Source organism: Schistocerca cancellata, chromosome 9 (genome assembly GCF_023864275.1).
Source record: "Schistocerca cancellata isolate TAMUIC-IGC-003103 chromosome 9, iqSchCanc2.1, whole genome shotgun sequence".
In the NCBI taxonomy this organism is placed as follows: Eukaryota; Metazoa; Arthropoda; class Insecta; order Orthoptera; family Acrididae; genus Schistocerca; species Schistocerca cancellata.
In genome coordinates this window covers 116864967-116891955 of record NC_064634.1, presented here as the reverse complement: position 1 = coordinate 116891955, position 26989 = coordinate 116864967, and the positions used below count along the sequence as shown (strand labels likewise).

At 37.9% G+C, this 26989-nt stretch overlaps 1 protein-coding gene across 1 annotated transcript in view; it reads right to left on the bottom strand.

The window, feature by feature from the left end:
• The window catches only part of LOC126100831 (serine/threonine-protein kinase BRSK2), a 187045-nt gene that overhangs the window by 13128 nt on the left and 146928 nt on the right, over nucleotides 1-26989 (bottom strand). Inside the window, exons 12-13 of the mRNA XM_049911483.1 lie at nucleotides 24464-24650; nucleotides 17426-17598 (exon numbers count right to left, since the gene is read on the bottom strand). Coding sequence (XP_049767440.1) covers nucleotides 17426-17598; nucleotides 24464-24650 — 360 coding nt within the window. The remainder of the gene's footprint in view (nucleotides 1-17425; nucleotides 17599-24463; nucleotides 24651-26989) is intronic.

Here is a 26989-nt window from a genome sequence, read left to right as displayed (position 1 = left end):
TACCATAACATATGGGGAAAGGGGACCTACAGTTTAACATGGAATCTGGACATATGCTGTTCCTGGTGAATCCTCACATTACTGAGAGGTGAAGTGATTGAAAAAATCCATGTCCAACTGGGATTTTTGGTTTGTAGGGACATGTTTCTCACCACACCTAACACACTCAGGCTAATGCTGTACTTAATTACTTGCATAAAGCCTTTCATAAATTTCATCATCTCATCAAGTAAATAAAATACAAACACATGCAACAGACCAGCAAGTGGCACTGTGGACTACTTAGCTTATAGGATGAAATACTTTGCCTTATTTGAGAAGTTGTCAGCGATGGATGAAATAGTGTTGTATTAATACAGGAAGTGTAATAGAACCATCACTACTAACAATTTGTATGCATGATCAGACAATGGAAACTCCAGGTAGGAATATCAGCATTGTAGGAAAAGTAAATTGCTACTTAACATAAAGAAGACATCTTAAGTTGCAAACAAGCACAGGTAAAAGACAATATTATGAAAAGGAAAATTGCCACTCACCATATAGAGGAGATACTGAGTCACAGATAGGCATAACAAAAAGACTGTCACAGATAACACTTTCAGCCAGTAAGGCCTTCTTCAGAAATAGACGACAGACACACACACTCATGCAAACACAGCTCACACACACATGACTGCAGTCTCAGGCAACTGAAGCCACACTGCAAGCAGAAGCACCAGTGCAGTCACCACTCCTATCACGCATTGGTGCTTCTGCTTGCAGTGTGGCTTCAGTTGCCTGAGACTGCAGTCGTGTGTGTGAGTTGTGTTTGCTTGAGTGTGTGTGTCTGTCGTCTATTTTTGAAGAAGGCCTTACTGGCCAAAAGTGTTATTTGTGACAATCTTTTTGTTATTCCTATCTGTGACTCAGCATCTCCTCTATATGGTGAGTGGCAATGTTTCTTTTCATAATATTGTTATATTCCATCCTGTATTTTCCATTGTTTGGCAGTTAAAAGACATTTACATGAAGCTTACAGCAAGAGAGAAACACACACCATTCCCACACAAGCAAGCACACCTCATGCACACATGACTGCCAACTCTCACAAATTTGGCCTGAGCTGCTGGAATAGGTGGTCTTGTGTGCATGAGATGAGCTTGCTTGTGTGTATGAATGGTGTGTGTTTCTATTTTGATGATGAAGGCTGTGGCTGAAAGCTCTATATAAGCGTCTTTTAATTTTGCCTGTCTTCAACTTAATGTGTCTATTTTATAGTAAATAGTAATCTATCTTTTTCTACACTGTTAATTTATATGCATGACTTAGTTCTGATTTTTCAGTTATTCAGGCAGTTGGCCCCAGTAGACAATGTGTCATGCAGGTGATCAGTGCTTGGTGCAATTGCAAGAGATGATTCTCTATATGAATAAAAATAATGTAACATGCATAAAGAATCAAGTATATTTAAAACTGTTTGACTGCACCATTGCTGATAAGTTATTATACTGAGTCACAGCAGTCAAATATTTAGAAGTTACATCTTTCAGTTAGTAAGGAAGAGCAGTCACTTAAATGTAGTTGTAAAAAAATAGATGCTAGGTTGCAATACACTTTGAAAGAATTTTTCCAGTAAAATTCATCCATATGGGAAGTTGTTAGCAAAAACTCTTGTCCAGCTCATTCTTGATAAGCATTCTTCTGTCTGATAAGGAACCCAAACATGATCAACAGACTGACAGTTCAAAACATTTCACAACCTTTCATAGTTTTTTTTTATTAAGAATGTGAAAGTAACAGATATTTCCAACAAACCCTAGTGGGATATTTTGAAATAAAAGTATCGGACACAATGAAAACAACTACTCTCAAATTTCCAGAAGCTAATGTTGAGAAAGCTTTCACACATGGTTTCCCATATAAGGTTGGTACTTGGAATATTTCATAAATGATTCAAGATACTAATATCAGATTCACTAGAAGTTGAAACTATAATGTTGCTGCTGACACAAGTGTACTAACCAAGTGCTCAAACTCAGCCCTAGCAGACACAGTTTAGATGATAGCTGAACAGGTCCAAAAGCAATTCACTGCTAACAGTTTAAGTCTTAATGTCATAAACACTCATACTATGCAATTTCAGACAAGCAACAATGATTTTATAGCACCAGAAGCAGACATTAATGGTGACATATTGAGTGAAGCACAGTGTGAAATAAAAAGTTAAAATGGCATCAACACGCAGATAAACTAATCAAGAAGCTTGGTGCTCATGCCGTTAGGAGCACCTCTTATTGTGCTGACTTAAGACAAGAGTGTTGTCTTATTTGGCATATTATCTTGTGAAACTATCTTCTGTGGCAATGCTTCTAAACTGGAAAAAGTATTTTTTCAGTAGGAGTGAACAGTATCAATATTGTGTACAGTAGATAACAATACAATGTGTAGAAGATGTCCTAAACATCTTGCAGTTTTTCCACTCACTTACCAAAACATTTACTGCTTAATGGTTTTTACTACTGATAATAAAAATCAAATTTCAACTGAGCTGTGATGTACACACAATACAAAACACGAAAATAGTTTTCATTACACCATTCACTTCCATGTTCAGTATAGATAAAGGAGTTATGTGCTGTGTTGATGAGATACTGAACAAGCTCCTACCTAATATAAAGGAAGAAACTTAGAATCCCTACTAATTAGAAAGGAAAAACTAAAAACATGGTGCCTCATTAGCCACCATTTCTACCAATTATCTGGATTCAAAAACTGAAAAGTTCTGTTAGATTAGTATGGCGCCGATAGGAAAGTGTAGTGACGCTTCTCTCTCACTAAAAAGTCAAAAAATGAACAGTTCTTCGTGTAGAGAATGTAAAAAGTGTGTGATGAAGGGTATTCTGTGTATCAAATGCAATTTCTGGTTACACGAAAAGTGTGCAAAAGTAAATCTAAAGTTCATCAGTGATGATTTTCCATGGACATGTCACGGTTGTTTACGTGACGAAATGGCCGATCTTGTAAGTGAAAGTTGATACAAAAAACGAAATTATAAAATTACTACGAAGAGACATTGAGGCATTAAAAACTGAACTTTTGACCATCAAGAAAGAAAACGATACATTAATACAAGAAAAGAAGTCCTGTGTGTGTAAAAGCCATCAAACGGAAAAGCAAGAAGATCGCGAAAATACAAGTGACCGATCGTACTTTAAAAACAACATTTCAAATGTTCCCGTTGATGTCTTGGTAAACTCAGTAAGCCAAAAACCAGAAGACAAATATAAATGGAAGGTGGCGACATACAGCAAAAGGAAAAACAAGGCGACAGATACGCAACAAAAGGAAAATGACTTTTTAATAATTGGCGATTCGCTGCTGAAGAATATCGCTGTCCCCAATTGCAAGATCGATGTACGACCTGGTATTAGAATGCATCAACTTGGTAAACATTTTAAAAATATGGTAAATGCAAGACAAGATACTACAGAACCAGATTCTGAAACCAGACATACATGTTGGAATGAATTCATTAAGGAGCAGCAGTGAGGAAGAAATGGCAAGTGAAACAAGAAACATGATTCGTTGTGCAAGAAATATGTATGCAGGATCTCGTCTGATACTTAGCGGAATCATAAACAGAAGGTCGGTGAGTGAAAAATATATCGCCAAAATAAACTGTGCTCTTAAAGAACAATGTGATCGTCTTGGGGAAATTTTGATAGACCCAAACAAATTCCTATGTGAAAACTCACTAGCGAAGGATGGCTTGCATTTAAATAGACTGGGGTCTGTAACATTCAGCAAAATGTTTGCAGATGTCTGCAAAATCATTAGATGCAAGGGAAACTAATATGGCCTGAAGGGGATGAAAAATCATACACTCCAGCTGGAAAAGAAAAATATAAGCACCATACAAAAAAAGACGATACTAAAGAATTTGCCCCAGAATACAGCTCACAACATGTAAACCAACAAAAGAAAAATTACATAAAAATACTTAATCAAAATATTCAATACTTTGGTAACAAAAAATTAGAAGCAGAAGTACTCCTGAGTGAAGTAAGGCCAGACATATTATGCATAAGTGAACATGGACTAACTGAAAGTAAAATACGTAATGTGGCAATAAAGGACTACAAACTAGCTAGTTACTTCTGCAGATCTAAATATAAGGGTGGTGGCGTTTGTATATATATTAAAACAGGTACTCTATCAAAGAATGTAAACAGTGAAGCTGCTACATTTCCCATAGCTAGAGAAAAAGACTTTGAAGTTACTGGTATAGTGGCAGAGGATTTTAGGGTGTTTTGTGTGTACAGGTCACCATGTGGCAATATTAGCATCTTTCTAAAAAAAATTGCTAGCTTATTGAGAATGAATATGAAGAGAAATCTAATTATATGTGGAGACTTCAACATTGACATGGGAAAAGACACAAAAAAGACAGGATTTTGAAGAATTGTTAATACAGCATAACATGAAAGTGACAATAACTGCACCAACAAGAGTGACTTCACAAAGTGAGACAATTATCACTAATATGTGTAACTATGAGTCACATGTAGTTCTGACAGAAATATCTGATCATCATGGACAACTAATCAGCTTTTGCAGAAGTAATGACATAGTATCAGAACCAAAACAAACAACCAAAGAAATTAGGATCATCAGTGAACAAAATATCAACATCTTTAGAACAATGTTAAGTAAGGAAACCTGGAATGAAACCCTACAGGCTCAGAGTGTAAATGAAAAATATAATGCATTTATTTCAACAATTAAGTACCACTTTAATGTAGCATTTCCCAAAGTAAAGAGACAAGAAAGGCAGCAAGATCAAACACAGTGGATTACCAGTGAAATACTAGAACAGCGAAGGAAGCTTCAGGACAAGAGACGGATGGGCGAAGCTGGAAAATATAAAATGTTAAAAAAGAAGTATAGAAAAACAATAAGAGAAGCGAAAGCAAGAGCAATTGATACCACTATAGCGAACTCAAAAAACAAGGCAAAGGCAGCTTGGAATGCAATCAATGCTGAAAGAAAGGAAAAAGATGGGTCAAACAAAGAAGAAGGTATTAGGTCAATTAAAATAGACAACACAGTGGTCACAGATGGTATGGAAATAGCAAACATACTGAATAATAACTATATCAGTGTAGTAGAAAACCTAAAATTGGAAAGAAATAGTCAAAAACAGAAGGGTATTAAGGTACCAAAAAGATCATGCAGTACTATGTTCTTAAGACCAGTCACGGAAGATGAATTGTGGAAAACTATAAAGAAACTGAAGTCCAAGAAATCAGCTGGTGATGATGAAATATCAAATCATGTAATAAAGCTGGTATGTGAGGAGATAATAACACCACTGCTGAACATAGCAAACTGTTCTTTCAGATATGCAATTTTTCCAGAAAAACTGAAGATAACGAAGGTAGTGCCAGTGTACAAGAAAGGGTGTAAGGATGATCCCAACAACTACAGATCAGTTTCACTGATATCAGGTTTCTCAAAATTCCTAGAAATGCTTATGTATACCAGATTAGTTAACTATTTGGACAAACATAACATTCTCATGCCCTCACAATATGGTTTCAGAAAGGGTAAATCTACAGAATCAGCAATTGTCAGTCTAACAGAATACATTTTAAGTCCTTAGATGAGAAAAAGGTTGTCTCTGCAATGTTTCTGGATCTTTCAAAGGCTTTGACACCATTGACCATGAAATGCTGATACAAAAATTAAGCAACTATGGCATTTGGGGGCAACCAGGTGAATGGATAAAATCATACTTGTGCAACCGCAAGCAGTATGTATCATTAGGAAACTTGTACCAATCAGAAACCAAATCCATCAAATATGGAGTGCCACAGGGTTCGGTAATGGGGCCATTGTTATTTAATGTATTTGTTAATGAAATAGGTGTTGAGGAGGAAGAAAAGAAAATATTGTTTGCTGGTGACATGACAATACTAAATAGTGACCAAAATATGGAACAGCTTGAGATAAGAGCATACATATCTGCAAATGTCACAGCTCAATGGCTGTTGGAAAATGAACTGGTTATAAATCTAAAAAAGACTATGTATGCAGTGTTTAAAGACAAGGAAAAGGCTGTAGACATGGATTTAGAGGTTGATGGAACAAGGCTGGAAGAAGTAGAATCTGCTAGATTCTTAGGTATTCTTGCGGATAATGAACTGAAATGGAAAAAACGTATTAATAATGTCTGTAAGAAACTGAGCTCTGTCATATTCTTAATGATGCAGCTATCACAGTATTCAGACAAGAACCTTCTGTGTACAGTGTATCGTGGACTTTTCGAACCATACTTACAGTATGGAGTGACTGTGTGGGGAAACTCAAACAAACAAGAGACAAAACGAGTGTTCACATTACAAAAAAAAAAAGCAATTAGGACCTCTGAAACATGCAGAAACTGTTTCAAGAATTTAGGTATCTTAACTTTTTCATCGTTGTATATATACAAAACAATAACGTACGTCACAAAAGGTAGTGAGGACTGGATTACAAATGCTAGTGTACAGACCCACAGTACAAGAAAGAAGAATGAAGTACGGAGCATACCCCACCGACTGGCAATGCTAGAAAAAGGACTCCAGTACTCTGGTATCAGACTACTAAGAAGTCTGCCCAAAAACCTGCAAGATAGTGTACTTCACAATGACTTTCCAAAGAAACTTAAAGACTATCTCATTGAAAAAGAGATTTACAGTGTTGCAGAGTACTTATGCCATTAAATTTGTATATATTGTTACTCATTATCAGTGATGTAAAAATGTAAGCTAAAGGTGTAGAAAAATAAGTGATAAAGAATGTTAATACTTTGACATGTCCTATATTACACGTACATTTACTGTACACAATGTAATCTTACAGGATCAAATAAAATTCAATTCAATTAAATTCAATTTATACAGTAGGTGCAAACAATGAAAAAATGTTTTCTTTGAAAAAACCATTATAATAAAACTGAGAAGGCAGTTTTCCAAAGTAGCAGTTTTCTTACTAACCTACTCATTTAAATGTGGATGACGTAAGTGTGAATAGCATTAAACAGCATAGTGACATTTTATTGTTAATATACCACACAGATGCCATTTCTATGAAGTCTTTATCTTATGTTAATATGTATGTGACTCATTCCCCATCTCAAAAGGTTCTCATTCTCCATAAGACCTACTGAACATGATGAATGAATGAATGAATGAATGGATGGATGGATGGATGAACAGTATCCAGCACAGACGTATTCTCAGGTATACTTAATGCAAGTAAATTTTTATCAGTGGAGATAGTAACAGAGTATGGTACCTCTAAATTCTTTATACCTCTGGAAGGTTCTTGATAGGAGTAGAGTAATACAGATTGTTTTAATTTTTTCAGTGAACTGTTCTATAATACTGACTTGAACAAGTGCTAAATGTGATGGCTGAGTTAGATAGCACAGTATATTTTCTCCAAGTGGCCACTGAATGGAGATGCCTAACTGGGAATTTAATTATCTCATGTCCTGGAACCCATACCACACACTGAAGCTCTTGCCCTCCAGGAACTAGAGCAACGTGCACAACCCCACCTGAAAAAACTCTCCACCCTTCTCACTTCCTACTACTGCCTTGGAGTACTATTGACCACCACCTCTACGACAACCTCCAAACCTCCCCCACATCCCCTTATAACTGGCAAACCCTGTCTCACAGACCTACTACATTTATACCATCCTCCAAAACTCACTCCCACAACCACACAAAATCCAGAGCCTAAACACACCTGAAACAGGCATGAACCTTTGCTCCAAAAGCTTTACCCCTTCAGAAATAATGGTCCTTTCCAGAGGCCTCAACTTTTGCCCGACTCCAAAATTCAATCATGCAGGACTTGTTAAAGACCTTCTCTCCTTCTCTCAGTCCCTATAGTGGAAACTAATCTTACATCCACAGAAGGAATTACAATCCACCATCTAAAAACTAATCCTGATCTTATAATGCTACCTGTGGACAAAGGCTCCAGCCCAGTTGTTTTGAACTGCAAGGATTACCTGGAAGAAGAACTCTGGCAGCTGTCAGATACATCCAACTACAAAGCTTACCATAGTGATTCTATTCCAGAAATCCAGCAGGATCTCCAGTCTCTCTTCAAATCCTTAAGCCCATCCCAGAACCTCTCCCCGGAGTTCATTTCTCTCCTCACCCCTACCACTCCCCGCACTCCTACCTTCTACATGCTGCCCAAAGTCCATAAACCCAACCAACCACGACAGCCCTTTGTGGCTGGTTACTGTGCACCATGCAGAGAATCTCTGCTCTCGTAGATCAACACCTTCAGCCTATTACCTGCAACATACCCTCCTGTGTAAAAGGTACCAAGAATTTTCTCAACCAACTCTCCAAAATTCCTGTCCCTTTACCACATGGTACCTTGCTCATTACTATTTATGCCACCTTCCTTTACACTAACATCCCTAATGCCCATAGCCTTACCATTATTGAATACTACTTTTCCCAATGCCTGACATATTCAAAAACAACAACCTCCTTCCTAGTCACCATGACCAACTATATCCTCACCCACAATTACTTCTCCTTTGAAGGCATTACCTAGAAATAAATCTAGTGTATGGATAGGGGCACCCACATGGCACCATCCTATGCCAGCATATTCATTGGCCATCTACAGGAATCCTTCCTAAACACCCGTAATCCTATACTCCTCACCTGCTACAGATTCATTGATGACATCTTTGCGATCTGGATTTAGGGTAACAACACCTTATCCATATTCCTTCAGAATGTCAACAGCTTCTCCACCATTCACTTCAGTTGGTCCTACTTAACTCAAGAAGCCACCTTCCTATATGTTGACCTCCACGTCAAAGGCAATAATCACAAGCAATACCTCCATTTTGACAGCTGCCACCTGTTCCACATCAAGAAGTCCCTTACATACAGCCTAGCTACCCGTGGGTATTGCATTTGCAGTGAGAAGCAATCCCTCTCAAAATATACCAAGGGTCTCACTTAGGCTTTAACATAACATAATTATCCCCCCCCTCCCCCCCCCCAACCCCCACCCCCACATGAACCATGGACCTTGCCGTTGGTGGAGAGGCTTGCGTGCCTTAGCGGTACAGATAGCCTTATCGTAGGTGCAACCACAACAGAGGGGTAACTGTTGAGAGGCCAGACAAACGTGTGGTTCCAGAAGAGAGGCAGCAGCCTTTTCAGTAATGCAGGGGAAACAGTCTGGATGATTGACTGATCTGGCCTTGTAACACTAACCAAAATGGCCTTGCTGTGATGGTACTGTGAACGGCTGAAAGCAAGGGGAAACTACAGCTGTAATTTTTCCCGAGGGCATGCAGCTTTACTGTATAATTAAATGGTTACTGCATCCTCTTGGGTAAAATATTCTGGAGGTACAATAGTCCCCCCTTTGGATCTCCGGGCGGTGACTACTTAAGAGGACGTCATTATCATGAGAAAGAAAACTGGCATTCTACAGACTGGAGCGTGGAATGTCAGATCCCTTAATCGGGCAGGTAGGTTAGAAAATTTAAAAAGGGAAATGGATAGGTTAAAGTTAGATATAGTGGGAATTAGTGAAGTTCGGTGGCAGGAGGAACAAGACTTTTGGTCAGGCAAATACAGGGGTATAAAAAAAAATGGCTCTGAGTACTATGGGACTCAACATCTTAGGTCATAAGTCCCCTAGAACTCAGAACTACTTAAACCTAACTAACCTAAGGACATCACACACACCCATGCCTGAGGCAGGATTCGAACCTGCGACCGTACTAGTCTCGTGGTTCCGGACTGCAGCGCCAGAACCGCTAGACCACCGCGGCCGGCACAGGGGTATAAATACAGAATCACATAGGGGTAATGAAGGAGTAGGTTTAATAATTAATAAAAAAATAGGAGTGTGGGTAAGTTACTTGAATGCATTATTGTGGCCAATATAGACATGAAGCCCACACCTACTACAGCAGTACAAGTTTGTATGCCAACCAGCTCTGCAGATGATGAAGAAATTGAAGAAATTTATGATGAAATTAAAGAAATTATTCAGATAATAAAGGGAGATGAAAATTTAATAGTTATGGGTAACTGGAATTTGGTAGTAGGAAAAGGGAGAGCAGGAAACGTAGTAGGTTAATATGGATTGGGGGTAAGAAATGAAAGAGGAAACTGCCTGGTAAAATTTTGCACAGAGCACAACTTAATCATAGCTAACACTTGATTCAAGAATAATAGAAGAAGGTTGTATACATGGAAGAAGCCTGGAGATACTGACAGATTTCAGATAGATCATGTAATGGTAAGACAGAGATTTAGGAACCAGGTTTTAAATTGTAAGACATTTCCAGGGGCGGATGTGGACTCTGACCACAATCTATTGGTTATGAACTGTAGATTAAAACTGAAGAAATGGCATAAAGGTGGGAATTTAAGGAGATGGCACCTGGATAAAATGACTAAACCAGAGGTTGTACAGAGTTTCAGGGAGAGCATAAGGGAACAATTGACAGGAATGGGGGAAAGAAATACAGTAGAAGAAGAATGGGTAACTTTGAGGGATGAAATAGTGAAGGCAGCAGAGTATCAACTTGGTAAAAAGATGAGGGCTACTAGAAATTCTTGGGTAACAGAAGAAATATTGAATTTAATTGATGAAAGGAGAAAATATAAAAAAGCAGTAAATGAAGCAGGCAAAAGGGAATATAAACGTCTGAAAAATGAGATCGACAGGAAGTGCAAAATGGCTAAGCAGGGATGGCTAGAGGACAAATGTAAGGATGTAGAGGCTTATCTCACTAGGGGACCTTTGGAGAAAAGAGAGCCACTTGTATGAATATCAAGAGCTCAGATGGAAACCCAGTTCTAAGCAAAGAAGGGAAAGCAGAAAGGTGGAAGGAGTATATAGAGGGTCTATACAAGGGCGATGTACTTGAGGACAATATTATGGAAATGGAAGAGGATATAGATGAAGATTAAATGGGAGATAAGATACTGCGTGAAGAGTTTGACAGAGCACTGAACGACCTGAGTTGAAACAAGGCCCCGGGAATAGACAACATTCCATTGGAACTACTGATGGCCTTGGGAGAGCCAGTCCTGACAAAACTCTACCATCTGGAAAACAAGATGTATGAGACAGGCGAAATTCCCTCAGACTTCAAGAAGAATATAATAATTCCAATCCCAAAGAAAGCAGGTGTTGACAGATGTGAAAATTACCGAACTATCAGTTTAATAAGTCACAGCTGCCAAATACTAACGCAAATTCTTTACAGACAAATGGAAAAACTGGTGGAAGCCAACCTCGGGGAAGATCAGTTTGGATTCCACAGAAATGTTGGAACACGTGAGGCAATACTGACCCTATGACTTATCTTAGACAATAGATTAAGGAACGGCAAACCTCCATTTCTAGCATTTGTAGACTTAGAGAAAGCTTTTGACAATGTTGACTGGAATACTCTCTTTCAAATTCTAAAGGTGGCAGGGGTAAAATACAGGGAGCGAAAGGCTATTTACAGTTTGTACAGAAACCAGATGGCAGTTATAAGAGTCAAGGGGCATGAAAGGGAAGCAGCAGTTGGGAAGGGAGTGAGACAGGGTTGTAACCTGTCCCCGGTGGTATTCAATCTGTATATTGAGCAAGCAGTGAACGAAACAAAAGAAAAATTCGGAGTAGGTATTAAAATCCATGGAGAAGAAATAAAAATTTTGAGGTTTGCCGATGACATTGTAATTCTGTCAGAGATGGCAAAGGACTTGGAAGAGCAGTTGAATGGAATGGACAGTGTCTTGAAAGGAAGATATAAGATGAACATCAACAAAATGAAAACGATGATAATGGAATGTAGTTGAATTAAATCGAGTGATGCTGAGGGAATTGGATTAGGAAATGAGACACTTAAAGTAGTAAAGGAGTTTTGCTATTTGGGGAGCAAAATAACTGATGATGGTCGAAGTAGAGAGGATATAAAATGTAGACTGGCAATGGCAAGGAAAGCGTTTCTGAAGAAGAGAAATTTGTTAACATCGAGTATAGATTGAACTGTTAGGAAGTCGTTTCTGAAAGTATTTGTATGGAGTGTAGCCATGTATGGAAGTGAAACATGGATGATAAATAGTTTGGACAGGAAGAGAATAGAAGCTTTTGAAATGTGGTGCTACAGAAGAATGCTGAAGATTAGATGGGTAGATCACATAACTAATTATGTGGTATTGAATGGGATTGGGGAGAAGAGAAGTTTTTGGCACAACTTGACTAGAAGAAGGGATGGGTTGGTAGGACATATTCTGAGGCATCAAGGGATCACCAATTTAGTATTGGAGGGCCGCATGGAGGGTAAAAATCGTAGAGGGAGACCAAGAGATGAATACACTAATCAGATTCAGAAGGATGTAGGCTGCAGTAGGTACTGGGAGATGAAGAAGCTTGCACAGGATAGAGTAGCATGGAGAGCTGCATAAAACCAGTCTCAGGACCGAAGACCACAACAACAACAACAACAACAACAATTATCCTCCCAACCTTATACAAAAACAAATCTCCTGTGCCTTATCTTTCCAGTCACCCACCACCTCCCAAAGTCTCACTGTCCAGCCATAGAGGAGCATTCCCCTCATAACTCAGTACCACCCAGGATTCAAGCAACTGAATTACATTCTCTGCCGGGGTGTCAACTACCTCTCACCATCCCCTGTAATGAGATATGTCCTGTCCACTATCCGTCTCACTCCTTCCATTGTGGTACAATGCCGTCCACCAAACCTACACAATATACTTGTCCATCTCTACACAACACCTACTCCCAACCCCTTACCTCTTGGCTCATACCCCTGTAATAGACCTAGATGCAATACCCGTCCCATACATCCTCCCACAACCACCTACTCCACCAGTCCCAAACATCATCTACCCCATCAAAAGCAGGCCTACCTGTGAAACCAGTCATGTGATCTACAAGCTAACACCCAAACCTCTAGAAGTGAGGTCCTCAGGTCTGGACCGAACGTTGGATGGTGATAAAGTACCAATCAAAACCCTGATTTAGTTCATACTATGTACTATTGTCCAGCAGAAGGGGCATAAACATTAATTAAAAGTAACACCAGTACTACCAGAGCACATGAAAAGCACACCTGTGACCCACATTATGTGTGGTCTTGGTGGGTGACTTGATGGAGTGGTAGAGTGATGTAAAGATGGTCCTGTGTTCAAATCCCAATGGCAACAATTTTTTTAATCCTTTTTTTACTGCATTATGTGTGAAAGCATTGTATAGGACAACATTTTCCTGACATGCAAAAAGACTTTTTGGAGTTTGTAGAAATGTTCTTTTGGCAGTCTGCTTTTGCTTCGTTTGTTGAAAGCAGCAAACTGATAGAGTACATTTGTATAGATAGGTGTGGTATCCTCTTGGACATGTGCGACAGAGCAGTCATGACTCATGATGAAGCAGCTAGTGCATTTGTAGTTTCACAGAATAAACAGAGACAATGGGACAATAGAATAAAAAAAATTGTATCAAAAGTGCGGAAGTACTAATGATAATATTAACACTAATAATAATAATAATAATAATGACTGCAGATGGCAGTACCACATACATAAGATTTATTATTGTGTTTATGTTTACTACTGTTTGTTGTATTACATGTCTTGTTATTATTATTATAATATTATTATTATTATTATTATTATTACTATTACTTCCATATGTGTGATGCAATTGTTTCTGTATTTCTCTGTTCTGATTGCATATTCTGTGAAATTACAAATGTCCTCTATAGATTTATTATTTTTAAAGAAACAAAAGCTAAAGCAGACTGCCAAGAGGACATTGCTGTAAACTCCAAATAGCCCTTTTGCATGTCAGGAAAATGTTGTCACATGTAACACTTTCACACACGATACAGTTGGGGGAAAAAAAAAATTGCCATCATTGGAATTTGGACTCGGGACCCTCCAGGACAAGAATCTAACACCTTACCTTTTTTATCATTTTGTTCATTGTATTTGATCATATCAGACATCACATGACATACACTGAAGTTCATTTTTGATCTCTTCACTCAGTTTTTTATTACCGAGACCAGCCAGCTCTCCGCTTGAACATGCTGAGCTACCATGCCGGCATTTCATACCATGTGCTGTCATCCAGCAGAACGTACATAAATGTTAACTAAATTTAAGAGCAGAACTACCAGAGCACATGGAAAGCATATCTTTGACACATTTTATGAGTGGCTTCCATGGCTGATTTTTACCAAATCACCCATAGAAGCCACTCAGAAAATGTATCAAGGACATATTTTCCATGTTCTCTGGTAGTTCTGTTCTTACTTTTAATTAATGTTTATGCACGTTCTGATGGACAACAGCACACAGCATGAACTAAATAGGAGTTTTGGTTGATACTCAATCGACATACTGTTTGGTCCAGATCTGAGTGACTGACATCTGGAGGTTTGGGTGTAAACTGCAATCACTGTGCTGCAATCTATGTGGGGATGACAACCAACAAGCTGTCTGTCTGCATGAATGGTCACCGACAAGCTTTGGCCAAGAAACAACTGGACCACGCTATTGCTGAGCACACTGCCCAAAACGATATTCTTCATTCCGATGACTGCTTCACGGTCTGTGGCATATGGATTCTTCCCACCAACACCAGCTTTTCTGAATTGCACAGGTGGTAACTCTCCCTGCAATATATCCTATGTTCCCATAACCCTCCTGACCCCTTCCCTGTTCCCATTCCAGAACTACATAGTCCTCTACTCAACCAACACAACCAGTATTTTAAATGATTAATGGAAAATTTCATATAGAGATGTGAAACAAATACTAATGAAGAGATAGAGGGGCTGGCCAGTACTTACCTCAGCTCAGTACAGCCGATAGATACACACAAAACAAAACCGAAAATTTATGTTCCTAGCTTTCGGAACAAATGTTCCTTCATCAGGGAGGAGAGAGGGGAAAGAAAGGGAAGAAGGGAAAGGAGATTCAGTTACTCACAACCCAGGTTATGAAGCAACAGGGAAAGGAAAATAGGGAGGGTAGCAAGGATGGAGGCATGGTTGTCAGAGGGAAGCCAAAGAATATCTTTGGCTTCCCTCTGACAACCATGCCTCCATCCTTGCTACCCTCCCTATTTTCCTTTCCCTGTTGCTTCATAACCTGGGTTGTGAGTAACTGAATCTCCTTTCCCTTCTTCCCTTTCTTTCCCCTCTCTCCTCCCTGATGAAGGAACATTTGTTCCGAAAGCTAGGAACATAAATTTTCGGTTTTGTTTTGTGTGTATCTATCGGCTGTACTGAGCTGAGGTAAGTACTGGCCAGCCCCTCTATCTCTTTGTTAGTATTTGTTTCACAACCAGTATTTTTACTTTTCTTTTCCCACTAACCCCTCCCCACCAGCCACCTCTCCGCTGTCCTCCATCTAACCTCCCGACTGCACCTAGCTGTCCTACCCTCTCTCCATCTCATCCCTGCATGCTCCCCAGCAGCACTTCACCGTCCCTCACCCCTCCTGCTCCCCGCCCAACCTCCTCCTTACCCCAAACCAGTAGCATTGTGACTGTCATGTGTGTTTCATTTACAAACTGTTTTTGCAGTATGTTGCAGTTATAACAAAAATTCTTTTTATATTTATTTAATGGTGCTAGTAGAAGTGCATCTATCTATTAAAAATATTGTTGTGTCAAGAACTTAGCAGATAAATATAATAATATTAATACTGGTCCGTACTGTATGTGTGCCATACTTCTCAACAAATTATTTTGATATTTTGAACCATTTAGAAAATATTATGGATAACTACGTTGGTTGGGATCCGCTTTACCAATATACACTCTGTGTAATAATGAAGTTGGTAAAATGAGAGGAATTTGGGCTCATACAGAAGTATGGCCTCAGTCAGTTTTTTTGCCTACCATCAACCAGTAGAACAGAACTAGGATTAATGATACCATTATGTACTTACAGTCAGCCACATGTATTTCACTGCAAAGAATAAATGTATGTGTATCCACTGTTGTTGTAAACAACTATAAGGGACAGAGTTGCAAGGTACTGGCAAACCCATTCAAAGCAATTTATATGCTGCATGAAATAAATTACTGTATTTTAGCTTGAACTCAAGTGACACTGAAAACAAGGTTAGTGTGTTCTATCAATTCATAAGCAGCCTCCTTAACATAAAGGCTAAATTTATAATTACTGTACAAGAATGCAAATGAAAAATTGAATTACTTCTCCCAGGGTATAATTATGTATATAAAACATTTTTGAAACAATATATCAGGTGTTCATCCTAACAGTTGTAAGACACATTTTTTCTGGCATTTTGGCACACATCTGTAGTCTGATTTTTGTGATGTGTAGCTGGATTCATCACATCTTTTTTGCCATGCCCATTGTCAATGGAAAACATTAGTTTGTTTTCCATTACAACCAAAATGATTTTTAAAATTGGATTTTACATGCCTATTCAGTAGGTCAGTCACACATTAGTCTATTGGGATTCTTTTTATTGATACTTTATTAATAGGAATGGTAAACACAAAGAATAACCAGTACTCCAACAGCAACTGAGCAACACAGCTGTATGTATTATTAAAAAGTCCTCCTCCAATTGACCCCAGCTTCTATGACATGGAGGTTTAATATATGCATGATAATAACCCTCCACACTATGACAAACAATATTTAAATTATCATGGAGTTTAGTCTGTTTAAATACTACTTGCTTACATATGTATGTGTCAGACAATACCAATAGATTAGCAGCAGCTTAAATAGTGTCTCTGAAAAGCAGTGGTGTTTTGTGGAAGAGTAGAGTGAGGTGTCCATTTACTATTATACATAAGCATAAATGTAGTAAAGAAACAGCACATGACTATTGTCAATTAAGCTGATACTTGATGTGGCAACAAAGACAGTTGGTGATATCTACTTACTAAGCTATTACTGACTTGTTCAATATCCCTGAAGGTTCGCCTTCCTACCGGACATATGGGACATGATCTCTCTGCAAGTCCCTATATATAATGTGCAGCCAGTCACTGAGGGTGTTGGGGATGGTGAGGGAGATGGGCAAATCTTCTGTAGAATTTTAAGATGAGGCAGTGGAGATGATCCCAAAACTTCTCTAGATGATGACAAGTATGAAACTCATCAGAATCTTATGGTCTATCAATGATCTGTCTCAGCTGAAAACAGGAGACAAATTTTATTAGTTTTATTCATCAAGAGAACCTATGGTCATACAAAGTCACTTCTTGTTTCTGTAGGCCTGCACAGTGTTTCAGATTGATTGTTCTCCTTTGGTTTTATTCAAATTCATATGCTGCCTCATCTTAGAGGAGCAACTCAATTAACAGGTTAAGTTACCTTACCTGCCTTGTGCCAGGGTAAGGAGACAGTCGCTCAGACGTGTCGGAACCACAGCTGGAGCTTTCACTCAGCTCGGTGGTGAACTTGCGTGCTGCTCGTGGGGAAGGGGGCGGCCTGCGACTGCACACCTGCGACTGGATGTGCTCGCAGACCCTCCTGAACCTCCTGATGTTACCTGGCCACAGAATTCAGCAGTAAATTACGACTGCAATCAAGTGTAAGGATGAAAGACCCCATGCAGAGTAATAAAAAATCCAGACCCTCAATAAAGTAAAGATCATTTTATATTTCTTCACTGCCAGTGGATTGAACCAACTTCAATGTATGCCAAGGTAGTGGATCAAGTGAAAGAGAGAAAAGGAAGGAAGATTAGGTCTTAATGTCCCTCTGGTGACAAAATCATTAGAGAGAGAACAGTAGTGTGGAATGGAGAAGGACAGGAAATGGAACCAGTCTCACTTATCCCAGTATTTGCCTTGGGTGATTTAGGGAAATCATGGATAACTTAAATATGCATGGCCCAATGGAGATTTGTATTGCTGTTCTGAATCCAATGCTGGTGTCCTACCCCTGTGCCACCTCGCTCTGTGAGAAAAGCTGAGAGGACAGGAGAGCAAAACATAATGAATGAAAACAGTGGAGGGATGATCAGTGATTGAGTAAGATGAACTCTACATTTTATCACCAGAGTATAAATATAAAATGGGAGGAGTTATGATCATTTGCTGTCATAGCAAACAAAAAGTGTATGATGATTTTTCAGAATGTAAAGGATGCTTTGTTACAGAAATTATGAAATTAATGGCTATTTGATAAAAATCTATTTGAGATTTAAAAGGCAATGAAAAACACTTTTCTGCGTAGCCACATAGAATTTCAAACAGTTCACCTAGCATCTTTGTTTCTGCTTGATGTACTTGTTTGCTGCAATAAGTTGTTAAACTATCAAGCTTCATTCACTTTCTCTTCATCTCTAACCTGAACTCCAACAAAGAAATTTATATGCTCTGCATAGAGATAGCAACTAGCGCAATGACAGATGTGACAAAATTCTGTCATCAAGACACTGGCAAACAAGAAGAAAAACTGTTAGAACTTCATATCTTTTCAACAATGAGGTAATTAAGGAAAAAGCACAGGCTCATACTGAAAGATGGGGCAGGGAAACTGACTGTTTTCTTTTCAGAGGGACCACTCTGGCATTCACCTTAAGCAGTTTAGAAAACACTGAAAATATAAATCTGTATTATAAATCTGTATCACTAGGCAGTTATGTCAAACCCACTCCTCTCCAAATGTGAGTACAGTGCCTTAACTGTAATCCCATCTATTCTGTGACATTCAGCAGGTTTTGCACTTGGAGGAGCATTGTCATGAAAAGAACAACTTCAATAGACAGCAAAGCTATCTCATGTTCTTAATACATATCAAAGAAGTTGATGAATATGACATTAGACCTACAAGTTAGTAGATTGTCCTGTCACTATAATATAAACCAATAGGAAAACTTTCTTCTCCAAAACCTATTTTCCAATATCTTGTTATCTTCTCTCTCTCTCTCTCTCTCTCTCTCTGTGAGTGTGTGTGTGTGTGTGTGTGTGTGTGTGTGGCCTTGTGCACGTGCATGCATGTTCAGTTTTTATTGAGATATTTGGCACACATTTTCTAATGCTGTTGGGGACATTCATATTTCATTATCATTCATCATCTTCTTTTGTGATAATGTTAAAATTTGAGATTCATGGACTTTGGAAAAAAATAATATAATGAAAAGGAGACCTTGGAATTTATTGAAAATTGTGTGCCAACTATTCAAGGCAGAAACACCTACACTATGGAATTTCTTAGTGACCTGTCATTTTCCATGTGTTCTGCGGGGGGCTATCAGCACATTTAAACTTTCTCCAGTGAATGTGTTATACCATAATATTGTCTTAATTCTTAGTTATAAACTTTGATGGGAATGGTTGGTTGTTTTTACATTTGGAAAGGGCATCCCATTACAGACATCATGTTTGACATATTCTCTTATGCATGTATAATACAGTATCTAATCAGAAATACCCAGACAATTCTATGTAATGCAGAATTGACCACTGCATGTCATAACAAGTGGATGTGTCAGGGGGAAGAATTGTGTTGTCACCAGAGAAGCAGTAACAGCAGAATGGGTCAGTCAGGAGTGCTCAGTGACTTCAAACCTGGACTAGCCACTGGATGTCACCTAAGCAACAAATTCATCAGGAGCATTTCAGTACTTCTCAAGTTGGACAGGTTGGCTGTCGGTGATGTTATTTTGAAGTGGAAACAGAAGTGAACAACCACAGTTAAACCAAAACCAAGCAAATGTCATGTACTGACACACAGGGCTCAGCACGTATTGTGGAGGATGTAGAGTGGTGGAATAGCTCCTCACAAGCATACTTTTCTGTAGTCAGTGTTACACAATGACGGGGCTGTTTTTCATGGTTAGGGTGTGCTCCCATTATGGATCTTAAGAAGAAGATAATGCAGAAAGGTATAAACTTCTTTAACAGCGTTGTGTACTGTGTACAGTTTGGGAAGAGACATGGGGTGGTGATTGTTTTTATCAGCATGACAGTGCAACCCCCCCCCCCCCCCCCCCAATAAAACAGCACCAGTGAAACAATGGCTTGTGAAAAATAGTATTCCTGAAATGAAGTGGAATGCCAAAATTCCTGACCTAAACCCCATGAAACATGTTGGCTTTGCTCCAGACCCCAGTGTCCATCGTTACTACCATAGAGAACGAGGTGGTGCAGTGGTCAGCACACTGGACTCGATTCTAGAAAACAATGGTTCAAATCTGCATCCTTCCATCCAGATTTTGGTTTTATGTGATTTTCTTAAATCACTTTAGGCAGATGCCAGGATGATTCCTTTGAAAGGATACAGCTGATTTTCTTCCCCGTCCTTGAAACATTTGTGCTACATCTCTAATGATTTCCACATCAATGGAACATTAAACCCCCATCTTCCTTCCTTCCTTCATCACTACTATTTCTAGTTTAGGCTCTTGAGGAAGAGTGAACTGTCATGCCTTCACAGACATTCAGACACCTCACTGAAAGTGTCCCCAGCAGACAAGCAGTCAGGAATGTGAATGATGTACACACACCATATTAACATCCATTAATAAGTGTCTGGATATTTTTGATCAGACAGTACATGTTTGCACATCTTGTTGTTTGGTCCACACTGATCTAAATTTAACAGGCAAAATAATGAAGAAGTTGTAGAAATGAAGGTCAAGACCTTCTGTACACTTAGATGTTCTTTGTTTTTTGGGTGATTCTCATTTAAAGAATATGAAGTATAGAATGACAAAATGCTAAATTTTGTCAATAATTGTTTTCCTTGAAGTACAGAATGAAATGGAAATGGGTGGCAATAATAGCATCTGTGCACCTGTGAAACTGTTGCATGACTAAAACAAAACTTAAGTCAACCAGCATTTGCTACATCAGGATTCATACATCAACTCAGCACAATGTTTTAAAAGTTTGGGTACATCAGTACTTTAAAAAACCTCCTTTGTTTCTTTAAATCAGTCTTAACCTTTGAGTGGGTCATATTCTATTACACTATCAATCTTTTCTCACAGAGATGTTAGCCTTGAAGCAATGTGGGAGCTTAAAATCACTCATTAACTCAAAACTTTCTAGACTCATTAACTCTTTCTCTCTCACATCATTTTTCCCTACATCTGTCAGTCAAGAATGTATAGGGATGTTGATTGATTTTTAAAAATATATTATTTTGATTATTATTATGTACAATGACCATTTGGGAAACTTAATTTAAACTATTTTCTATTTGCTACAGGAACAATCATTAATCCATGTCTGCATATGTGCTTTGTAAGCCTCCTTTAGCTATATGCCACTATTGTTTGCCTTCAAAGAGCTTGGAGTTCTTTGACTTTGCCATCATGGTAATTTCATCATATATATTTGAGAGCAAGTTGTATTTTGCTAGACTTTTAATGGAATATGAGTTCTCTGAAGCTTCACAGTAAACTACATCTCCGTGAAACTCTTGCACTTATGACACTAGTCCATGGAGAAACATTTTGCTCTTCTTTCGATCTCCTCTGCCTCTCATGTTAATCCTATCTTTTAAGGGTTCCAGACTGACCGAGGGAGAGAGAGAGAGAGAGAGAGAGAGAGAGAGAGAGAGAGAGAGACAGAGAGACAGAGAGAAACGTAGTGCTATGGAAGGACTCTGAAGATAAGATTGGTAGGGCAGATAACTAATGAGCATCTCCTTTTCCTGCAGCTAGTTTTTCATAATTATTCTATTTTGGGTTCCTCTGAATGCATATTCCATAATATTCTGTCATTGTGACTATTTCATCATGAGTTGTAAAAGCAAACCCAGTTTAGGTCTTTCCACTTCTTTGTGTGAAATATATCATCTTCTCTTACATTGTGTGTTACTGCCCATCCCTGCTGCAAGCACAATTCCTTTGAACGTCTTTCTGGAGTTAACTATAATTTTCTGATGTTGAGACTATGCCAACATACAGTGTCTACCAACAGCCTCACAGAGGTTTCAACATTATTCATCATAACATTCAAATATATTTTGTGAACAGTATTTGGAAAGGTAATTAAAGTCCAGGGAGAAAAAATAAAAACTTTAAAGTCTGCTGATAATACAATTCTACCAGAGACTACAAAGAACTTTGAAATCAATCATATGGAATGGATAGTTTCTTGATAACATACACAAAAGTACAATCCAAGTAATGGAGCATAACCAAATCAGGCAATTCTGAGAGTTTTAAATTATGGAATGAGAGACAAAATGTAGTAGTTTAATTTTGCTCTTTGGATAGTAAACTACTTTATGCTGACCACAGGGGGGAAGGTATATAATGCTGACAGGCAACAGCAAGAGAAATGTTTAACAAGAGTAATATTTTAACACATAATATTAATTTAAGTGTTGAGAAATATTTTCTGCAAATAGTTCCCTTGGGTGTAGCCTTTTGTGGAAGTGAGACATGGGCTATGAATAGTACAAAAACAGAGAACAGAAGCTTTTGAAATGTAGTGCTATAGAAGAATGCTGAAGATTAGATTGTAGATCAGATAAGTAATGAAGAAGTAAGGAATCAAACTGGAGAAAAAGGAGCTTTATGCCACAACTTGACTAAAAGAAGGGACTGAGCCATAGGATATGTTCAGAGACATCAATTTGGTTATGGAGGGAAGTCTGGAGTGTAAAAATTGTAGAGGGAGAGACTAAGACTTTTCTACAGCAAGCAGATTCAAGTGGATGCAATTGTTATGCCAGGATGAAGAGACTTCCACAGAATAGTTTCACATGGAGAGCTGTATCAGCTCAGTCTTTGGAGTGAAGACACAACAATAACAACCTCCTTGGGTATGCTTGAACTTAAAATGAGATCGAATTATGTCTCCAAGTTTAGAATTACATTTTAAGTTCCATCTACTGGAAAGTCCTCAGCAGAATCAAAAAGCTGGTCTAATATTCTGTACGCTAAAATTGTGTTTCCAGGAGTTAAGGAATATACTATCAATGTGAACTGGCTCACCACTTTATTTAAAGGGATTAGCTGTACTACTCTGAAGACAGCACCTATGTTTCATGTATGGTACAGATACCCATGAGTGGTAAAAATTACCTACAAGGAAATGGAAGATAATTTTGCTATATGCACTGGTCATTACAGTATCAACAATGATTTGCAGTTCCAGAATGTAGAATTTCTGGCAATTCATATCAAGAGGGCTATTAACATATTATTATAAATATATTCCTGGAATTTTTCTGTTTCTGTATTTTATTTTTGGTTTTGTGAACACAGAGTTTACATTGAAACTATTATTATTATTTTCAGTCTCTTATGTTATGCTTACGGCTTCATGTGGGATGTCTACTCCATAGCAAATACTGCTGGTACTACATTTTTATGAAAAAATGATGAATTTGTTTTAAAGTTATGTCTGAACCAATTCTGTAAATTAGAATATTTTAAATTTTCACACACTTTCATGACTACATACAGTAAACCTTAAGCACTGTGTAGTATCACAAGGAAAAATATAAGATACTGATAAGATCAGTTATTAGTATAGCAAAGAGTCTTTTATTGATTATGGTTGAAAATGTGGTCATCTTATCAATAATGAAAAAGTAAATGCTCCCAACAGCAGTTTAACGGATTTTTGAGTAAAGAAGAAAAGTGGTATAAAAAATTAGCATTGCCAACAATATTTAATTTTGCACATACTCATATCTAAAAATAAGATATGTTTATTACCAGAACATTTATCTGAAACATATAGTTAAATGATAGGCAATACTCACATGAAGCACATGTTTTTGCAGCTCTCTCAGTAATAATATATCTACAATTAGAAAAGTTTTTAAAATGCTACAGTATATATATTGTTAGCCAATAAAAGAAAAATTCTTCTAAATAAATTCCAATTTTGCTATTTTAATTTCATTACACTAGTCTATCCATCACCAGCTACACCAGACAGTAAGCAAAATGCAAGGAAAAGATAGAGGACTGCTCATTATACTGTAGATAGTAACTGATCTACATCATTAATATTATAGACATTCCACAAAGTTCAAATAATATTGTTAGCTAATATTTTTTGATTATAAAAGTTAACAATTGCTGGGTACTGTAGTGAATTTGGAGGGATGTCGCCATCCATGATAAACAGATATCCTAGCAGGGCTCCCACAGGCAATAAGCTATGCTGCATCAATTCTTGCATTCTGGCAAAATGAGACACACTATCACCTTACATCATAACTGCAACGTTTGATGGAATTTTACATGGATAATAAACATCACTTGCTATGTAAAGGTGCAAAAATCTGCTTCTATCAGTAATTAGTTATTGAGCTCTGTCTAGAAGCTTGCTGTCCAAGAGTGATTCCCATCTCTAACTAGTTCAATTAGCCTTAAAAAGCAGAAGTGTGGGAACCCTGATACCTCATCACATTTATCTGCAGTATTTGGGATTTACCTGACAAGAGAGTGAAGGTTATAGCATACAGGTACTCCTTGGGGCTGTCTCCAGACTGTTTTGTTATGGTGGACACATCCACCTGGAACCTGACTTGTCTCTGGAACATGGCTGGAGCAGTAGAACCCCTCTTGTACTCGACTCGGAATGACATCGGACTCGACACACTGTGACTGAGTTCTGCTATCTGCAAACGCCAGGGACGCAGGGATGTTTACTTAAGTCTGGCCTCACAGCACGATTAAAGGAGCTGAGACTTAACTATGATGTGAACACTATGTTTTGATGTCATTTAGGGCCATCCAACATGGATGTAACTGGATACAAAAAACATTTTTAATAATTTTTAATGTGATTAATGATCACTAAACTAGATAAATTTGGATTTGAAACTTGTATTTATATGTCACAGAAGAACTTTCTGAAAATGCAACTTTCTGTAAACCCCCACTGATGTGATTAAACGTCAGAACTATATTAAGTAACAAAATCATAAATAATAGACTTTACATGTTCTGGTGTTATATCATCAGTTTCATGCTTTACATTAAGTGTATGCAGTGTACATATGGATGAACTGTCTACAAAATTACTACATTTTGCATATGATGTATTACTAGGATTGTGCTTTCTTGTGCAAAGCTTTACCTTTATTTGCACCATGCACATCTTGCATGCCATGCAGGTTTTGGCAGTAAAGTCACTGAATGGGTGTTTTACTGGACATTTATGATTTATCTTTTGGAGTATTTAACAATAGTTCAGTTAAAGTGTGTGCAGAGTGAGAAGTTGAACTGAATGAGTGCCTACTGGTTGTTTCCTCAAACAAAAATTGGTGTGTCACAAATGTCTTTTCATAATGAGCAGTTTCAGCCTTGTCATATTATTTAATAAACTGAATGTTTCTGTGTTTTCTTAATTCTTGTTGTACAATATATATTTTGCACCTCAGTCCTTGTATCTTCCACCATATTCATCTGCACCCCCCCCCCCTCCCCACCCCTCAGTCTTTGGCCCCTACTTCCACCATGTACTGTATAAACATATAAATGGAAATTAAGTAATAATAAATATAACCCACAACAGTAGTTTCTTGCCCATTTTCAGACTGCAGTTTCTATAAGTATTATTATTAACCTGAATTCAAAGAATATGTGGAATTATTTACAATAGTAAGACAGGAAAAACATGCAGCAGGCCAGTTTCCACAAACATTTGACACAAATACCATATGTAAATTTAGTGTTGCAAGATGCAGATGAACTTTTGCAGACAAAGAAATACAAAGTTTTTATGTCGAACAAATCATTACCTACAGCAGAACATAAGAGATAAAAACAAATGAACATCAAACATGGAATAATCATACATGCATTTCATCATTTTCAGGCACCTTGGGTCTTTCACATTGGCGTGTTTATGGCATGTATGACTTGCAAGATGTGTAACATACTGCAGATACAATGGCATGGTGAATATTCAATCTGTGAAGGTGGAAGCAAGATGGAAATGGTGTATGGCTTAGAAAATTGACAAAAATTACAGGAGTAATTACATCAAAAAATAAAGTTTCTGATGTGTGTTGTAACTAATCATCTGATTTATAAAACAATTTTTTTCCTTGGTAAAAGAAATTTCGAACAATAAATACAATATTTTTTTTCGTTTTGAATGCAGTATTTATGTATTGGATGTAGAACCCAAATCAGATTTTCCAGAAAAAAAAAAGAACTTACTAACTTCACATTTGTTAGTCAGTGATCTGTTTCTTATCACTGCCTGAAAAAAATAGTTACTTTGTTCTGTATTTGTTGTTCATAATTACTTTTGTAAGATGCGATTATCATTTTTATGTTCTAAAGCTTAAGTACTTTGAGTGTTATTTTTCCAGAATCAATTCTGCATTGCCTGCAATTTTCATGAGCACTTACCTTTACAGAGGGATTGCTAATTGCCTAAAGAAGTATGGAGATATAAGCACACCATAAAGAAGTATGACTACTCAGCTACATGATGAAAGGAGACCTAGTATAAATGTAAATTTTTCCCCCAGTATGATCTCTGTAATAACTGCACATATTTGAGGTCAACAGAAGCATACAGAAAATACAGATCAGTGCTTGTGACACATCCCTCCTCTTTGTGCTTCTTTCACATACCTTTGTTCAAGCCATAAACCAATCAATCAAGCAAACATATGGTATGTCCATTAGCGTTTCACTGTTTAGCCATTACTGAGAAAGCATTTTGTGGCAGTGATAAAAGTTGGCCTGCAGGGCACTAGCACATTTTAGCCTCATTGTTTGAGATGGAGAGACCAGTGCCTGCAATGACAAAGAGATAGATAATGGATGACTATTTCTCCATTGCCTGCATATTTGCCAGTCCTTTGTCATTTTAATTTTTGTATGTGGGCTTAACTTTATTTAATGGCCTTTCTAGATTTAGAGGCAGCTTACTGGTATGTCATGGAAAACTTTGAAATCTTCTGACACAATTTGGCGATCACCATGATGCAAGCTGAGC